We start from the raw sequence: 18,415 nt of genomic DNA on the forward strand, positions 1-18,415 counted from the left end.
AAACCACAACAACCATACCTATTATCTATAGGCAGATGTTTAATCAGGGTTGAAGCTAAACTCTGCTAGACAGTGGCCCTCCAGGACTGAAGCTGTCTATCCATGGTCTAGGACAGCTGAAAATTCCAAGATGGAATTACAGGGGGGCCACAGATGCTTGCATCACCCCTTGCATATATGTAGAGGCCAATCAATGGTTCCCCAGAGCTATTTTGTCACTCTCTCTGTGTGGCAATAGCTGCAACATGAACTGTCAGCACTGGAACTACAGAACAGATGACTTGATTGACTACATGGGCTCAACACCATGATTCAAAATTCTCCACTTAACTGTGCAACATCTCAAGGCGATACTCCTGGTTAGATTATACAGTATAAGAAGTGTAATATACACTCACCGACCACTTTATGAGGAAATGTTCAACTGGTCGTTAATGCAAGTTTCTAATCAATCACAACTCGATGCATTTAGGCAAGTAGACATGGTCAACAGGATCTGCTGCAGTTCAAACCGAGCATCCGAATGAGGAAGAAAGGTAATTTAAGTGACTTTGAACGCACACTTTAGGCCCATAAGTACCAAATGAACATTGTGTCAATGCCACAGCCTACCTGAGTATTCGTCACCTTAGAATTATAAAGTTCTATCTGCATTCTGAATGATTTTTGAGATATTGAGCTTCAAAGTTTTTGCATTCTATATAGCAAACAACGTGTGTAACAGATCTTTTTCATACATTAACATGACAGAGACACTAAGGGTTCTATCTGGCAGATCATTAATTGAAGCATTACTTATCAAGAAATACAATAAAAATATATATAGTTTAGTGTTGTAACAACATGTTGATGCTTGAGAAAGTTAAAATTTTGCTTTCTGTAACATTTATTTCATGTTTTAGGATAAATATTTTTTCTTTTAAAATTAAGCATACAAGGCTGTACTAATCTTTTTCCAGTGCAGCTGTTAATTTTATCTAATTATGTTCATATTTATAAAATTTTATGCTTTAAATAAATTATATTTATTGAATTATATGCCCCATGAAATAAATTAAGTATTTGCCCTTCAAGGCTTAATATTAAACTTATAGACTTTACAAGAAACAAACTATGAGCAAATGAGTTTAATAAACACTGAAAATATGCACAAATAAAAATATTTTACATTTAATATACAAATTTTTAAATATTAATTTCTTTTTCAACAATATAAAATTGAGCATTTCATCTCAATGTTTGCGACGCGTTGGCACAGTGGGTAGCACAATTGCCTCACATCAAGAAGGTCGCTGGTTCGAGCCTTGGCTGGGTCTGTTGGCATTTTTGTGTGGAGTTTGCATGTTCTCCCCGTGTTTGCGTGGGTTTCCTCTGGGTGCTCTGGTTTCCCCCACAAGTCCAAAGACATGCGGTAAAGGTGAATTGGATAGGCTAAAATTGGCCATAGTGCATGTGTGTGATTGAGTGTGTATAGGTGTTTCCCAGTGTTGGGTTGCAGCTGGAAGGGCATTCGCTGTGTAAAACATATACTGGATAAGTTGGCGGTTCATTCCGCTGTGGCGACCCAAGATTAATAAAGGGACAAAGTCGAAAAAAAAATGAATGAATGAATCTCAGTGTCAAAAAAATGCTTCTAAATCATTACATTTACACACATTTCAATTTTGTGTGGTGCGGCATTATATAGTCAACTCTGATTTTGTGTGATTTTGTCTTTCTGGTGTTTCCTGCTGTCAATGGAGCAGTCCGGCGAAATGACAAAGAAAGCTAATCCTAATTGGTCCTAGTGCATGCATTAAAAATGCTGATTGGCTCACAGATAGAACCTTATAGAGCCAAGCTACAGTTCAACTTTGTAGATACACCTTTTTTGTTTTTTAAATAAAAAGCCTTAAAATATAAACAACGTATAAAAACACATCCCATAATGTAAATACGTTGCCATTTAAAAAGAATATGTGAATAACTAAATTTTGACAAAAATGTCAGATAGAACCTTATAATTCTAAGGTGACGAATTGTTGCTGACCATGTCCATTCCTTTATGACCACAGTGTGCCCATCTTCTGATGGCTACTTCCAGCAGGATGGTGCACCATGCTATGAAACGTAAATCATCTCAGACTGGCTTCTTGAACGTGAAAATGAGTTCACTGTGTACAAATGGCCTCCACATCAACAGATATCAATCCACTAGAGCACCTTTGGGATATGATGGAATAGGAGATTCGCATCATGGATGATAGGCCGCCAGATCTACAGCAACTGCGTGATGCTATCAAATCAATATGAACCAAAATCTCTGAGGAATATTTCCAGTTCCTTGTTAAATCCATGCCACGAAGGATTAGAACAGGGTTCCAGGAATTAGAATGAGGGTGTGGCCTGTGACTGGCTAGAAGACTTCCAGAGTCCAGACAGAGAAATTAATTATTAATGATTTAGGATCTTTTCTCTGATTTAGACAAAAAAAAAAAAAAATCATTTATATGAAGAACATGAGGAAGAAGATTCAAGGTGAGTGGGAATGGGGAAAATGAATGAATTTGCAGATTAAAGCTACCATATAAAGAAAATCTGGGAATAGGTAGGAATAAGAGTTCAGTAAATGGATATGACTATGCAGTGAACCTCAGACACCATCTTTTCCTCGTTCTCATGTAATTTGCTTGATTGTAAAATCCTGGTGTGTCAAAAGGCCTATCAGAACATAAAACAGACCGTTGAGACTCACTGGGCATGCACTCATCAGTCACATCCGCTTTAGGTTGTTCATCAGGACCTGACAATGGAAGATTACTAGCCAAAACTCAGACTAATGTGTTGCTCTGGGATCATTAATATGTACACCCAGGCTGTGTTTGATAAGCCACAAGGTTTCCCAATGAGATAACAATGATCATTACCCTCTCTTAGTAATTTTGAAATTTATGTTTATCTTACTATTTATGTGGGACTTTTATTTTGAAAGCAGGAGATGCAGATTGTAAACTATGTGCTACTGAGCCATGAGTGCATGACCTGTTGATATCTTCAGACACATCAGGACACAAAATGCAGGATTTACAAAATTGTTATTATTCAGCACCACCCTGAAAAGACATTAGGTTTGTGTAATTGGATCTTTTGTTAATTTCTCATCTTTATAGTAAAACTTGATGCATATTTTCCAACAAACACATCTGGCCTGTTGCAAGAGGGATTTGGGTGGTTCAAAAGACCCACCCCTTACTGACATCCTATTTTGACCGATATGACATAATGAATTGTAAAAAAAAAAAAAACATTTTAAAGTGTTTTTTAAGTTTACTTTGACTTGTATTTACATTGCAGACTTTACAACAAACATAATTTAAAATGTTCCTCATAATTTTTTATTTATTTATATTTTTAAGATGAACATAATTAAATTTTGGCTCTTGCAACACATTTCAAAAAAGTTTGAAACAGTAAAGTATTTCGCACTTTGCAATATTTTTTATTCCTTTTCACAACACTTATAAGACATTTCTAGGGACTGAAGACACCAAGTGAGGACGTTTTTTAGGTCTAATTTTGTCCCATTCTTTCTGAAAACATGTCTTAAGATGGGCAACAGTACAGGATCTTTGTTGTTGTAATTTGTTCTTCAAAATGTGCAACACATTCTCTATTGGAAATAGGTCGGGACTGCAGGCAGGCCAGTCAAACCTGTATCCTCTTTCTTTACAGCCAGCACTTTGTAATGTGTGCAGAGTGTGGTTTTGTATTGTCTTGTTTGCATTGACTTGCATCCCTAAAAAAGAAGGCAGCATATTGTGTTCCAAAATCTGTACTTTTTAGCATAAATGTACTTTTTAGCATAAATGGTGCCTTACAGACGTGTAAGTTACCACTGACACAACCCCATTCCATAACAGATCATGGCTTTTAGACTTATTGCTGGTAACAGTCTGGATGATCCATTTCTTCTTTGGTCCGGAGCACATGGCATGCATTTTTCCCCAAAATACTGATTCATGACCACAATACTTGTTTTTGTAACCATACTCTCTTTTGCTCTGCGTTGTGTAATGAATGAAGAGAGGACACCATTTTCAGTCTGCACAGAGAATGTTATAATGACAGATCGGCAGCTTTAGCTCATTCCAATAAATGTACACTCCTTAGTTCAAGGTAAAGGTTGAAAAAGAAGGATAAGCAAAAGATGAGGAAACAAGTGAGAGATGCCGCAGAAGAGCGGGAAAACAGGAAAGGGAAAAAGAAAACTAGCTCCCACAATTACAAAAATCTGCATATGAACCGTAACAATCCACATATTACATTGTCAAAATAAAAATCATAAATGCATACCTGCACAGAGAATGTTATTATGACAGATCGGCAGCTTCAGCTCTTACCATTAAATGTACAGTCAACAAAAATACAGGGTCCCCGCGGGTCCTTAAAAAGTCTTGAAATGTCTGAAAATGTCTTGAATTCTGTAATTTTCCATAAGGAGGTCTTAAATTTTATGTGGGATCTTAAATTTCATGTCCAACTCGTCTTTTTTATTCGTTTTTTTCAACCGCTATTTGACCAGCGCAACATTTGGGGGCAGCACACAGCAACCTGCATCATTCCATAGGTGACATACAAGTGATTGATGAATGCGTTGCGTTGATACTTCGCCACCACGGCATTTTGCGAAATCGCAAGCATGGGCAAATGTTTGTTTGATGACCATTGTTTGGAGGATGAAAAGTATCGGGGGTGGCTAAAGAAAACAGCCAGTAATCATGAAGGGAGGTGTGCTTTATCTAAAAAGACGATAAAACTGGGGACAATGGGCCGCAAAGCGCTCGATTCACACATGAAAGCAGAGAAGCACAAAAAGTATGTAGTCGCAGGCAAGTAGTTTGCCCATAAGTATGTTCTCATCGAGCACTTCGACTTCAGCCTTCCACAAGGCCGTCTACTTCTAGCAATGCCTTTAGCAGCTTTGCGAATATAGTTACATTTAAGGCCGAAATACTGTGGGTATTTCAAACCATAAGCCGCCACCACTCGTACACCTCAAATGAGGACGTCCACCTAGTTTTTCAAGCAATGTTCCCTGACTCAGAGTGTGCGAGTACGTTCACATGTGGAAGAGACAAAACAGTGTTGTTTAACACGATTTGGTGTTGCCCCATACCTAAAGAAGAAGCTAATTTCACGAGCAAACAAGGACGCTTTCATCATATTGTTCGATGAATCCATGAACGCAGCAACGAAGACTTAGACTTGCACTTTAGACGTTGATCAACTGACGAGACTGGTACCCTGTTGTCAGGGTTGTAAGGTCAATCAGCACTTGGCATAAAAGTTTTTGCGTCCCTTTGACCTGTCTTGAGCGTGGATCTGGTGAGTTGTGCTACGCTAATGCTTCACCACATCATTCTGTGATGACACACTGAACATTTTCCTGTTTTTTTGTTTAGGTAAAGTCTTAAATTTTCATTTTAGAAGACTTAAAAAGGTCTTAAATTTCCTGTTAAAAAATGTGCAGATACCCTGAAATAACATTCAACAATATAACAAATTGTTTTTCATCAGTAAATACAACAAATGATTAAAATTGAACTTAAATATGTATTTGTGTGTGTGTTTTTTATGACTAGTGCTAAATTCAACTTGGAACAAGGAGAGCATACCTCCTTAGTTCAAGGTAAAACTTAAAATGACCGCTCAAGCAGTAGTGCAACAGGTATGGCTGCTTGGACTATACCACCTTGATGTTGATCCCAAGGGGGAGAAAAGGTGAAACCACTGTCGCTTTACAAACTCTTTTCACATTTATATTGTGATCACAATTTTTTTTAAATGAACAGTAAGTAAACAGGAGGAAAATATAGCGAAATCAATATGCTTGAAATAATCCTATTACATTTTCACTGTGTGATGGTCCATCTCTGATGCCTTGGAGCCTAGAGAAGTCGATTATACTTCTGGACACTGTTAACATAGGGCTTTCCTTTGGCAAAGAACAGTTTTACTGCCATTTGTGGATGTAACTATGAATTGTGGTACTTGACAAAGGTTTGCCAAAGCTGATGCCCATGTTGATTATATCACCTATAGATGAATGACCATTCTTGATGCAGTGCCACCTGAGGGATCAGCTCATAATATTAATGATGATCCAAATATGGTCAATATGAACCTTTTTATTCTGATACATTTTATGGAGTAATAAATAGCATAAAAACATTTATGGAGATTTTTTTGGTTTTACCAAGGCCATATACCTACTATGTAGATATCAGAGAACAATTTAACTTGCTGAATATAGTATAGTATTATGGTGCATTTAAACTTAATTGTTTTAAAAGGATATGTACAAGAAAAAATTAAAGGGTTAGATCATTAAAAAAAATAAAATTAAATTATCATGCTTTAATTGTTCCATGTCCTAGTCCTACTGAACACAACGGAAGATATTTGGAAAAATCATGTCAGAACCAAAGGAAGTTGTGTAAATTGCTATAAATTTGCATAACTTATGAAACCACTTTAATCAGAACATCTAACAGTTGCTTAAGAGATGGTGAAGAATAGCAAATGTTTCTGGACCAATGGTTCTCTTGGATGGACTGTGGCTATACCCTACCTCGTTTGTTTAAAAAAAAAAAAGCCACAGGCTGAATAATGCCAAAGACTAGCACTGTATTCCATAAAGAAGAAATTGACAGCTTCGAAGGTATGAAAGCATAGGGATGAACCCTTCCAAATGGAACACATTGTGTGACACCAAACAACCTTCCTGTGCATTAAGGCTTATTGTGGCCTGAAGTGTCCATCCGCTGTATCCTTTAAATTCCATAATTCTGAAGGGCCTTTCAAAGAGCAGCATTAAGTACTTCAATTCAAAGTGCTCTTCGAAGGGAGACTTTAAAAAGACACAATGGTTGCTATACATTAATAGGAAATGCTTTAATATAGCCATACGAAATTGTAGATAATAACATATATTGTTCATTTGTCAAAAATGTATATGCCTTTTTTATTCATTTGTCATCTATGTCTTTGTTCTGTACTAGTCATCCTGTTTCTGTCATTCGAAAATTCCTGGTAAGACTGCAACTAGGAAAAGTTGTGTGTTTTATATTAGTTAGGCAAGGCAAGGCAAGTTTATTTATATATCACATTTCATACACAGTGGCAATTCAAAGTGCTTTACATAAACAAGAATAAAAGAAACAAGTAAAATAAATATAAAAACAAATAATAAAAATGTGTAAAAACAAAACAAAACATAAAAACAGGTAAAATGTGATATAAAAGAATGAAGAAGAAGAGAAAAACATGATAGTGCAATTTGTCGGACGCAGCACAGTGCTCATTCGGTAAAGGCACAGCTAAACAGATGTGTTTTCAGTCTTGATTTGAATGTGCCTAATGTTGGAGCACATCTGATCATTTCTGGAAGCTGATTCCAGCAGCGAGGGGCGTAGTGGCTAAAATCTGATTCAACCTGCTTTGACTGAACTCTTGGAACTTCTAGTTTATATGATCCTAAAGATCTGAGTGATTAGATAAAGAGCCTGTCAAAGCAAAACATTTTATGACCAGCAGGTGTCACTGCTTTTTGTTAGTATTTGAGAAAAAAGCTAGGCACTTATTTAGTTGCTTGAAAGTTCTAGTATGACTGAGGTAATTGCTATTAAATTGCTTTTCGATATTTATTGTGTACAAATATTTAATATTAGGCGTGTAGAAAGTGCTTGTTTCAGTAGTGTATCCATTCACGTAGTGTAGTAGCCTACTTTACACAGGGTTAATAGTGTGTGTGTGTGTGTGTGTGTGTGTGTGTGTGTGTGTGTGTGTGTGTGTGTGTGTGTGCGTGCGTGCGTGCGTGTGTGTGTGTGTGTGTGTGTGTGTGTTCCTTGTTTGTTTATCCCTTCCAGATGGCTTCTTCAGTCACCCTTTTGTTGTGTTTCTTTTCTTTCGCAGGAGACCAGAGTTTTATAGCTTTTCGTAATGGGTCTGGACTATATTCTACACCTGACAAAACCTCAACCAGCTTTGAGAGAAAGATGTATCCTGCCAGAAACGAAAGTTGGTCAATTTCTTTTATTATTATTATTATTATTATTATTCTCAGACTATTATTCTCAGTTTCACATGGCTTTACAATATGAGTTACAGTTGACATTTTAATGTATACTGTTTATTCAATCTCCTATAATCAAAAAACCTTAATGAAAGGCAGCCATTTCCTGGCAACAATGCTTAACTGTGTTGAGTCATATACACTTCATCAAGATTTTCTCTCAGAAATAGGAAATGTAAAAGTTTGACAGCTGTTCTGTGCATATCAGAGTAGTAACTGTCCCTGAAAAATTTTTTATGTTTTTCAAGCATTATTATTAGGAATTCAGAATCTCTGGACTGTTTTAAGAAACTTCTTAAGACTCACCTTTTTAGCATTGCTTTTACCTTAGGATGATCATTTTGTTAACTTTTTTGTTCTATCTTATGGCATGCGTAAAACATGTGCTCGATAAATTGGCGGTTCATTCCGTTTTGGCAACCCTGGATTAATAAAGGGACTAAGCCGAAAAGAAAATTAATGAATGAATAAACTATAAGAAATATACAGTTGAAGTCAAAATTATTAGCCTCTCTGAATTATTAGCCCCCATGTTTATTTTTTTCCCCTATTTCTGTTTAACAGAGAGAAGATTTTTTTCTACACATTTCTAAACATAATAGTTTTATTAGCTCATTTCTAATAATTATTTTATTTTATCTTTGCTATGATGACAGTAAATAATATTTTACTAGATATTTTTCAAGACACTTCTATACAGTTTAAAGTGACATTTAAAGGCTTTACTTGGCAGATTAGGTTAACTAGGAAGGTTAGGGTAATTAGGCAAGTTATTGTATAACAGTGGTTTCTTCTGTGGACTATCGAAAATATATAGGCTAAAGGGGCTAATAATATTGACCTCAAAATGGCTTTAAAAAATGTAAAACTGCTTTTATTCTAGCCAAAATAAAACAAACAAGACTTCATCATCATATCATCAGACCTACTGTGAAAATTTTCATCGCTCTGAAAAAATTTTTTGGGAAATTAAAAAAAATCAAAAATCAAAGGGAGGCTAATAATTCCGACTTCAACTGTGTGAATATATATCAATTAAAAGTCTAGCTTTTATTAGATTGTTTATTACATTTGTACCTGAACATAAGCATACATGACCTAGGACATGCCAACTCAGCTATTTGCACTGAAATTAGAGTAATAATTTTAAATTAACTTTGAGAACTTATCATTGTGTCCTATTATGGAAATGGAATAATACTATCAGACAAGCTTTTAAAATATTTTATGGGAGCATATAATGCCTTGAGGACACAAATGGCACCAAATAGTAGGAATGACCCAACAAATTTTTTTTTAATTGTTAAAACAACAATTTTTTTTAATTATTAATTTTAAGCAAGACAAAGGGTAAGGCCTTTATGTAGATTATGTAGATTATATTTTTTTAATTGTTTAAACAACAATTTTTTTTAATTATTAATTTTAAGCAAGACAAAGGGTAAGGCCTTTATGTAGATTATGTTAATGAGCAATACAACTTTCTTTGAAGTACAAAAAGTGCAAAAAAGAATAAAAAGTTACTCTAAGTCTCTTCTTCTTCTTCTTCTTCTTTGTTTTGAAGTTTAAGAAATATTAGACATTTAAATCTAGCTTATTTTTTGTTTTGTTTTGTAATGTCCCTGAATAATAAGAAATTTACTATATGGAATGTAAGTGGTAGATTTATGATGCTCATTTTCTCATTTTTGTTTTTTGTATGTTTAGACACAACTTTTGTTTTGTGTCTAAATGATCAATCCACATTCATGTGAACATTTTATGTGAAAAATTTTAAATGTAGAACTATGAAAATATTTAGAAAGCATATTTAAAAAGTATGTTTTCTCAGCAAATTTGCTGCACATTTAGAGAGAAATGTAAAAACAATTGTGAAAAGGATATCCAGAATGCAAAAAGACATGAGGAATAGAAAAAAAAAAATATGTCAAGTGGTAAATATCCGTATTTACCGAGAAGCTAGAGGACAATTTACACAGTATAAAATTATACACAGGTTTTACTTCACACATGTTCGAATAGAATGGGTTTGGCGAATAATAATGTTTGTTGGAAATGTCAAAAAGAGAGAGGCACATTAATTGTATTTGGGACTGTTCACTAGTTTGGCCTTTTTGGCACCAAACCCTAACTATTCTGAGTAAATGGCTTGGAACATTAATATCACTGTCACCAAGGATGTGCTTACTGGGAGATAGGAAACATATGCCAAATATTACGAAAGGAGAGTTCACAGTGATCATGGTGGGAATCTCAGAGATGGCTAGAGTCATCTTAAAACACTAGAAAACTCCCAAAATTCCAGAATTAAATCAATGGGCCAATATAATAATTAAAACAGCTTCGTATGAACATTTTACATAATAAGGACAAAGCAGGGGTCCCTCTATGAATCCCAGTGTGGGAAGATTTTTGAACTTATGTGATGTTGTCTTGTAACACAATTTAAAATTACTTAACAGGTTTTCTTTGTAATATTGTACTTTTGTCCATAGTAACCACTGTATACTAAGGTTGCACGATTTATCAGTACTATGGTAGTATCACGATACTATGGCTCCAAAATACTGGCAGTGCCACTATAGTTTGTAAAAGGTAGTATTGTCATTAACGATCTGTCTACAATGCATAATGTTGCATGTGGAAAAGCTCACACGTTTGTGCAGCAACAGACCATTTTATTTTTATAGTCTATGGAGCCTTCTAAGGTTTCAAAATTATGTAGAATTTGCGGTTTTATGGCAGCCAGTTGCATATTTTCTTATGCTTCAGTTCGAATCTGAACCAGTTCATTGCTGCTCCTGTCAATATGATTTAATAGCTACAACAAGCGTGACAATCTCTTAAAAAGCTTGACTCACAAAGTGAAATTTTGGAATACTTTGGATTCTTACCTGATAAGACTGAAAAAATAAACAATAGATGAAAAACCCAAAATAGCTATACAGGAAACATTGAAACAATTTTTGACCACTTCATATAGCCTAAGTTTGTTGGAAAAGTGCTCTATTTGTAACGAATTTCGTTTGGTATAATTTATATTTTTATTTTTATGTATTTTGTTATTGGTCAGTTATCTACAAAATAAACAAAAAGAACGAATACATCTTAGGTGAAGTGACGTGCAAATACTTTTTTCAATAATAAGAGAATCTTTAATTCAATTCAAGTAGGCCTATTATAACATAAAATATAGTATTTCTGACAATTTTCTTTACTTCATGGATTTGAGTTATGAATTACAGTATCGCAATACTACATGGTATTACAATACTTCAGCTGGTATAGTATCCTGACATGAATTAATGGTATCGGGACAAACCTACTGTATACATCCTGGCTTTACATTTAGTAAGCCTGCCAGTGATCATTTGTAATATGTGTTTGTATTATTTTGTCACGTACCAGAAGTAAACAATAAAATAACTTGAATTAATAATAATAATAATAATAATAATAATAATAATAATAATGAGTAAATAAATGTCAATGGGATGGCTTCCCTTTCAAAATTCTCTGTGATCTTTCCTCTTCATCGTCCTTTCTTGTTAACATGTTCCCCTAAACAATGCCTGACTGTGGCAGCGGTTCGTAAATAGTGTGGGTGGACAGCCGTTCTCTTTCAAAATCACTCTGTATGAATGATCACTGTCCTGCTTCCATCTTTGTCCTGATCTAAGATCAGCCCATGCTCTTAAATGTAAACTTTTAACTTGGTCACACAGACTGCACAAGTGCTCTCAAATCAGCTATAAAGCACAACAGCCATTAAAATGGGGGATTTTCACGGCTGAACCACTTTCTATTCTAATCCTGCTTGCTAAACGCTTCATTTTGCGGCTCTTGTTCGTATTCAGAAACCCAAATGAGGGAAAGTCTATTCACTGGATCAAAGGCTTGAGTGCTTTCCTTTAAGGATGGAATAAAAAGTCCTGTGAGTGTGTCTGCTGGACAGCTTAGTGTTAGTCAGCTGTGTTGTCAGCTTTAAGAGTGAATAACACCAGTCTCTTTTGTTTAATGAACACATTCAGCATTATAAAGACTCTTTGTGGGGGTTTTCTTGCAAATAGACAGCATCAAAAATCAAGAAGACATAAACCTAACATCCCATTTAGAAGGTCATTATAAATTGTCAATCTTTATTCTGAGTGCTTTTTACTTTATCACACTTTATAACTTGAATGTGTTCATGGGTTTATATATTGCCCTTTAGTGGATAGGCTGAGATTTATAACACCTGGGGCATAATTTTTTCATAATTGTTATGTTTTGTGCCACGTTGTTTAAAAAGCGGATGCATTTGCGTCCTTTTGTGCACCCTTGGGTGTGGGTGCTGGTCTGAAAAGAGGTGGATTCAGCAACCATTATTGCTTTTTGAGGCAACTGAAAAAGACTGTGATACTGACCAACTAAAAGCTTGTCCTCAGGCTCATTCTGCTTATGTACCCATTTATACATTTCTGGAGAGTGCAAAATATGTCCCAAAAGTTTTTTTCTTTTTTTTTTGCGAATCCACCAGAGGCCGCTATGTATGCTTTTTCAGATCTCAAGTTTCTCTCGCAAGAGCCATTCAAGTCTGCTGTTCTCACATAAATGCACCAGAGGCAGCTGTCGATTGATTGATTTACTGACTGACCAAGCGAATGATCCCCTAACCACCCTCTTCCCTAAACCCAACCAATAGTGTTTTAAAAAGCACAGATTGACCTGCCCACCCCCTTCCCCTTAACCCAATTTATTTTATTAAAAATGTGTTAACCCAATGTATTGTTTTAAAAATTCATTTTTTCATAAGCTAAAATGTGGCGTAGTTGTGTGTTTGTGTAGTAAATGGAAAAAGTACAAAATTTCCAGACACACTGCAAAAAAAGGAAGAGTTGAGATATAAATGTAAAAAATTCTTTATAAAAAATGTCTATTTCTCTGTGTGATTGGGTTGTAAATGTCTGGGGTCAGGATGACTCTAAGGAACCTAACTGTTATTTTTTTTCTGGGATTAATCCATGTTATGCCCAAAACACACCCATAACACACAAGTAAATAACCCTTTTAGACTATGTGTTGGACGATGACTGTTTTTCATGTCCTTAAAATACCAAAAGTGTATTTTGACATGCCTTTGGGGCTTCTTGCACCTTGTGCTTTAGACTTTGTGCTTAGATCATCAAAATAGAGCCCCTGACATGCCCTTTTGAATTTAATTGCACCAGGTATTTTAGTGAGTGAACAGGACATTATTCTGCTTTTGACCATGGAAAGTTTACATCATAGTCACCTGGTTTATATCTGCGTAATGTTTTTTTTATTTGAGGTCACACTCAAGTGCTATTTACTTGATTACATTTGATTTAACTGGGATTGTACTGGGATAACATATTGGGCCCTATCATACACCCGGCGCAATGTGGTGCAAGGCACGACGCAATAGTTGTTTGCTAGTTTCAGCTTGGTTCAAGAGTCGTTTTGAGGCATTGCACCACGCTGTTTAAATAGCAAATGCACTTGTGCTCATATGTGCGCTTATAGGCCTTCTGGTCTAAAAAGGAAGGCATTCTGAGGCGCATTGCTGACGTGTTGCTGTTTTGACAAACTGTAATAGATTTTTCAATAGACCAAAACAAACCCGGTCTAAAGTCAGCACAGATTTGTACCTCGCTTACACAGTGCTTAATACACACAAGATGTAGAACAATACACAAATATCTTTACATATGAAAAAAATTCAAATATTAAGGATATATATAGGATATAATAAGTATATATATATATATATATATATATATATATATATATATATATATATATATATATATATATATATATATATATATATATATATATATATATAGGTTATAAATATAAAGGATTAAATTATCACAAAACATATTATTTTCTAGCCTACATAAATATGATAAACCACTGCTTTATGCTTTCTTCATCTCGGGAGACTTTTTCAGTTCATTCATAACAATTTGCTTTTGTATAATGTTATTATTATTAGCAGTATTTTTTATTATATCCATATTTATATTTGTTTTATTAAAAACAAGCTTAGATTTGCCCACCAGCAGGTATGGGGCACAGCATGTGTTTTAGGATATAACTCAGTATTTTGACCACACTTTGTTATATTGTTCATTTATTCGTTTGCTGGAAATTAGAACTGAATTTAGAAATAGTTTTGAAACAAATATTTGAGCTTAACAAACTAAATTAACTCTTTATAGGCTAATAGATGTCTGTGCGTAAAGGTTTCCCTATCCACGAGAGCAAAAGTGAAAGTAGATAATTTATCTCTCATTCTCGCGCGGTTGATGCTCTGTTTAACTGTTTTCTTACTAGTGAAATGCTCAGTTTTTTCCACTTACACTTACTTTACGTCATGTAAATAGCAAATGCGCTTATGCCACAACACAACTGGCTCTTAAAGGGAATAGGAGATGAGACTGATTTGATGAAAAATGATAATGTGAAAACTGGGGTATCAACAGCCAAACTCATAATAAAATTACACTTTAGAATCCAATAACATGGAATTAAGCTTTCAATTGTAATACAATATCACAGTATAAGGTTTATACTTTATTTTTGGTCAAACAGATGTATATGGTATTTATTTCACAAATAACAGATCACTACTTTTGTTAGTATTTGCTCATTTTTTAAATTACAAAACCGTCTAAATGAATAAATCATACTTGTCTTTTCATTCAGCTTTTTGAGTGTGTCCTGAGAAAATCAATCCAAATTAAATAATAGAGTTTGTCACGGTTCGAGGCTTTGATGAGGTCATAAAATGCTAAGAATGCCGGTCACCCAGTGACACCAAGACTTTCTCTCTCTCTTTCTCTCCCTCACTCTCTTTTGTCTCCTTTTCTCCTTATGTTGTTCTCCCACTCTTTCTTTTTGTGGTACCTCAGCTTTGATGAAGTGATTTGTGGGAGTCTGTTTAACCTTAGACTTTTTTTTAAAATCACTCTTTCAAAAATAAAGTATAAATAGTGCAACTTTTTTGGTCTACCACAAGGAGCACAATCCATAAATCATAAAATCATGATGAATAGATAAATAAACTGTCTAAATATTCAGATATAATACTATCCCATCATTTGTTTCATTTTGGGATGACTCTCTGTGATCATGAAGCAAAAAATTAATCTTTTTGGTGCTCCAAACATCAGATTCAGTGCTCCGCATAATTGAATACACCTCATTTTGAACATGAATATTTTTTTTTCATTTCTCAGTAAATATAGGCAATGTATTTTGGTGCATTTAAACAAAACAAATGTATTAAACATATATATTTAATGAAATAATATTTTAGTCTCCAAACATATTCAGAAATTGAAAGATTACAATTAGAAGACAATTAAATTCAAGTAAAATATTGCAAATAAAAATTGGAAACTACAAAATTTTAACTACATTTTTCAATTTTTTTTTGCTTTTCTTGATTTTTTCTCTTTTTAAAATTTGTATTTAATATTTCCCTAACATATACATTTGGCTGTACTAGTTTTTGAACTGGTATCATAAGTTATTTTGTTAGGTAAGCTCCAGATTTGGATTCAGTTCTGGTTATTCTAATGTATATGTACAAATATAATATTGTATAGCTTCCTATTGAAAATATGAATTTAAAAGAGAGATTTGTGAGGGGTGTACTCATATATGTGGAGCACTTTATATATATATATATATATATATATATATATATATATATATATATATATATATATATATATATATATATATATATATATATATATATATATATATATATATATATATATATATATATATATATGTATATAGATATATAGGTTAAGTTAACTCAAACTGTTTGATGGAACCGATTGCAGTTACATTTTGAAACAAAATGGTTTGATTGCTGTAAACTTATATATTGTGCCACATACACACACAGTTGAAGTCAGAATTATTAGCATTATATTTATATAATCAGAAAAACTATCAAAATGTTCTTGCTTATATATGTTATATATGTTATTTTCGCTTATATATGTTAAATGTTTACTATTTACTGTCATCACGGTAAAGATAAAATAAATCAGTTATTAGAAATGAGTTATTCAAACTATTATGTTTAGAAATGTGTTGAAAAAAATTTCTCTCCATTAAACAGAAAATTGGGAAAAAATAAACAGGGGTCTAATAATTCAGGGGGGCTAATAATTCTGACTTTAACTGTATGTGTTGATATCATCAAACTTTTAAAGCCCTAGTAATTTAAATATTTTAAGTTTAAATTGTCAAATAAATGTTAGCTCAATCACTAACTAAACTTACTAAAGTATTTTTTTTTAATTAAACTAACTTATAGTTAAACTAACTTATATTGTTTAGTGATTTTCAATGTTAAGTTTTACAGTGCATATATATACTTTATGTTATACTGAGGCCAACTTCATCTAAATGCATAAATCCTTATTATGACTTCATATCATTCATGGTTATGCCGGAAATGACCAACTGCCATTTATTTTTTTGCCTCACCAAACACTTTTGTCCACCGTCTCTCTCTTTTATCTCTCTCTTTCTTTTTCCTCCGCCCACTACAACCATTCGCTCTCTTTTTCCCGTCATGGCTCTTCTGGACTCTTTGTCCCTTCGTCACAGCGCAGACGTTCGTCACTCCCCCTCAACCCTTCTTTTTCTCCTTCTCGCTGTTTCTCTTATTTTTCGTCCCTCACTCTATCTCACTCTTTCACCCCCTTTTCACCTGGAAAAGAGGGTCAGTTGTGGCCCTGTGTCTCTTGGGGCGTCCCGTCAGATTCTGATCAGTGGGGTGTCCCTTTGTCCTCTTTCACTCGGGTCACAATAGGGCCGTGGAATGCCAGCGTGTCCGTGTCCAATCCCCACTCTGCTCCACAATGTCCCTGTGTCTATAACGGATCGCACAATCTGGTTATTTGGTTTGCCAGGAGTCAATAAAACGCAAGGCCTTGAAAAGATGACCCCATCCAGCATTGCGAACCCCTCCCAGAACTTGTACAGGTCCTCCCTCAGATCAGAGACTTCTGGCCCACGTTTGCTTTATTTATGAAGAAGGATGGATGGATGCTGCTTGCTCATTAGGAGCACTGACTCATTACATCTGCTTGATTTGGATAATTGTTCCATCATAATCCGTTGGTGAATATTTCTACTAAATTCTCAAGTTCTTTAACAACATCATGAGAATGTGGAGTAGGTACAGATTAAATGTACGTTGTATCAAATTTACCTTGCAAGCCATGTAAACTGTAAACTCTGCTGTAGTCTTTACTAAAGATATTAAGTTAAAATAACTTGACATTAATTAAAATACCAAGTCTTGACATCAAAATTTAAACAGGTGTGTCTAACTTACTCATTAGGCAGCAAAAAAACTTTTAAGTAATATTTTAAGTTCTCTGAACTTAACATTTCATTTTCTTTAATCGATTCACGATATCTTTGTTTAAAATTATTTAGGGTTGGGGAAGGTGTAGATGTTAATAACTGTGATGGTTGGGTTTAGGATTGGGGAAAGTTTAGACGTTAATAACTGTGATGGTTGGGTTTAGGTTTGTGGTAGGTGTAGACGTTAATAACTGTGATTGTTGGGTTTAGGATTGGGGAAAGTTTAGACGTTAATAACTGTGATGGTTGGGTTTAGGTTTTTGGTAGGTGTAGACTTTAATAACTGTGATGGATAAGTTAAGAGTTGGGTAAAGTTTAGATGTTAATAACTGTGATGGTTGGGTTAAGATTTGGGGAAAGTTTAGATGTTAATAACTGTGATGGTTGGGTTTAGGTTTGTGGTAGGTGTAGATGTTAATAACTGTAACAGTAGTGTTTAGGTTTGGAGTAGGTGTAGACGTGACCTGAGATGGTTGGGTTTAGGTTTGCGGAAGGTGTGGACGTTAATAACTGTGATTATTGGGTTTAAGGTTGGGGAAGGTGTAGACGTTAATAACTGTGCTTGTTGGTTTTAGGTTTGGAGTGGGTGTAGACATTAATAACATTAATGGTTGGGTTTAGGTTTGGAGTGGGTGTAGATGTTAATAACATTGATGCTTGGGTTTAGGTGTGAAATACATGTAGACATTAATAACTGTGATGATTAAGTTAGGATTTAGAGAAGGTGTTGATGTTAATAACTGTGATGGTTGTGTTGAGGGTTGGGAAAGGTGTAGACGTTAATAACTGTGATCGTTGGGTTTTGGTTTGGAGTAGGTGTAGACGTTAATAACATTGATGGTTGTGTATAGTTGTGGAGTAGGTGTAGACATTAATAACTGTGATGGTTGAGTT

The 18,415-nt window shown here is 34.5% G+C and overlaps 1 protein-coding gene across 1 annotated transcript in view; it reads left to right on the forward strand.

The window, feature by feature from the left end:
* The first annotated feature begins 7,590 nt into the window (after positions 1–7,590).
* Positions 7,591–18,415, forward strand: part of zic2b (zic family member 2 (odd-paired homolog, Drosophila) b) — a 31,995-nt gene continuing 21,170 nt past the window's right edge. The window contains exons 1-2 of the mRNA XM_087236273.1: positions 7,591–7,653; positions 7,908–8,058. Of these exons, the coding sequence (XP_087092399.1) occupies positions 7,645–7,653; positions 7,908–8,058 (160 nt within the window). The 5' untranslated portion in view covers positions 7,591–7,644. The remainder of the gene's footprint in view (positions 7,654–7,907; positions 8,059–18,415) is intronic.

This window comes from Danio rerio, chromosome 1 (genome assembly GCF_052040795.2).
Source record: "Danio rerio strain M-AB ecotype USA chromosome 1, GRCz13ab, whole genome shotgun sequence".
In the NCBI taxonomy this organism is placed as follows: domain Eukaryota; kingdom Metazoa; phylum Chordata; class Actinopteri; order Cypriniformes; family Danionidae; genus Danio; species Danio rerio.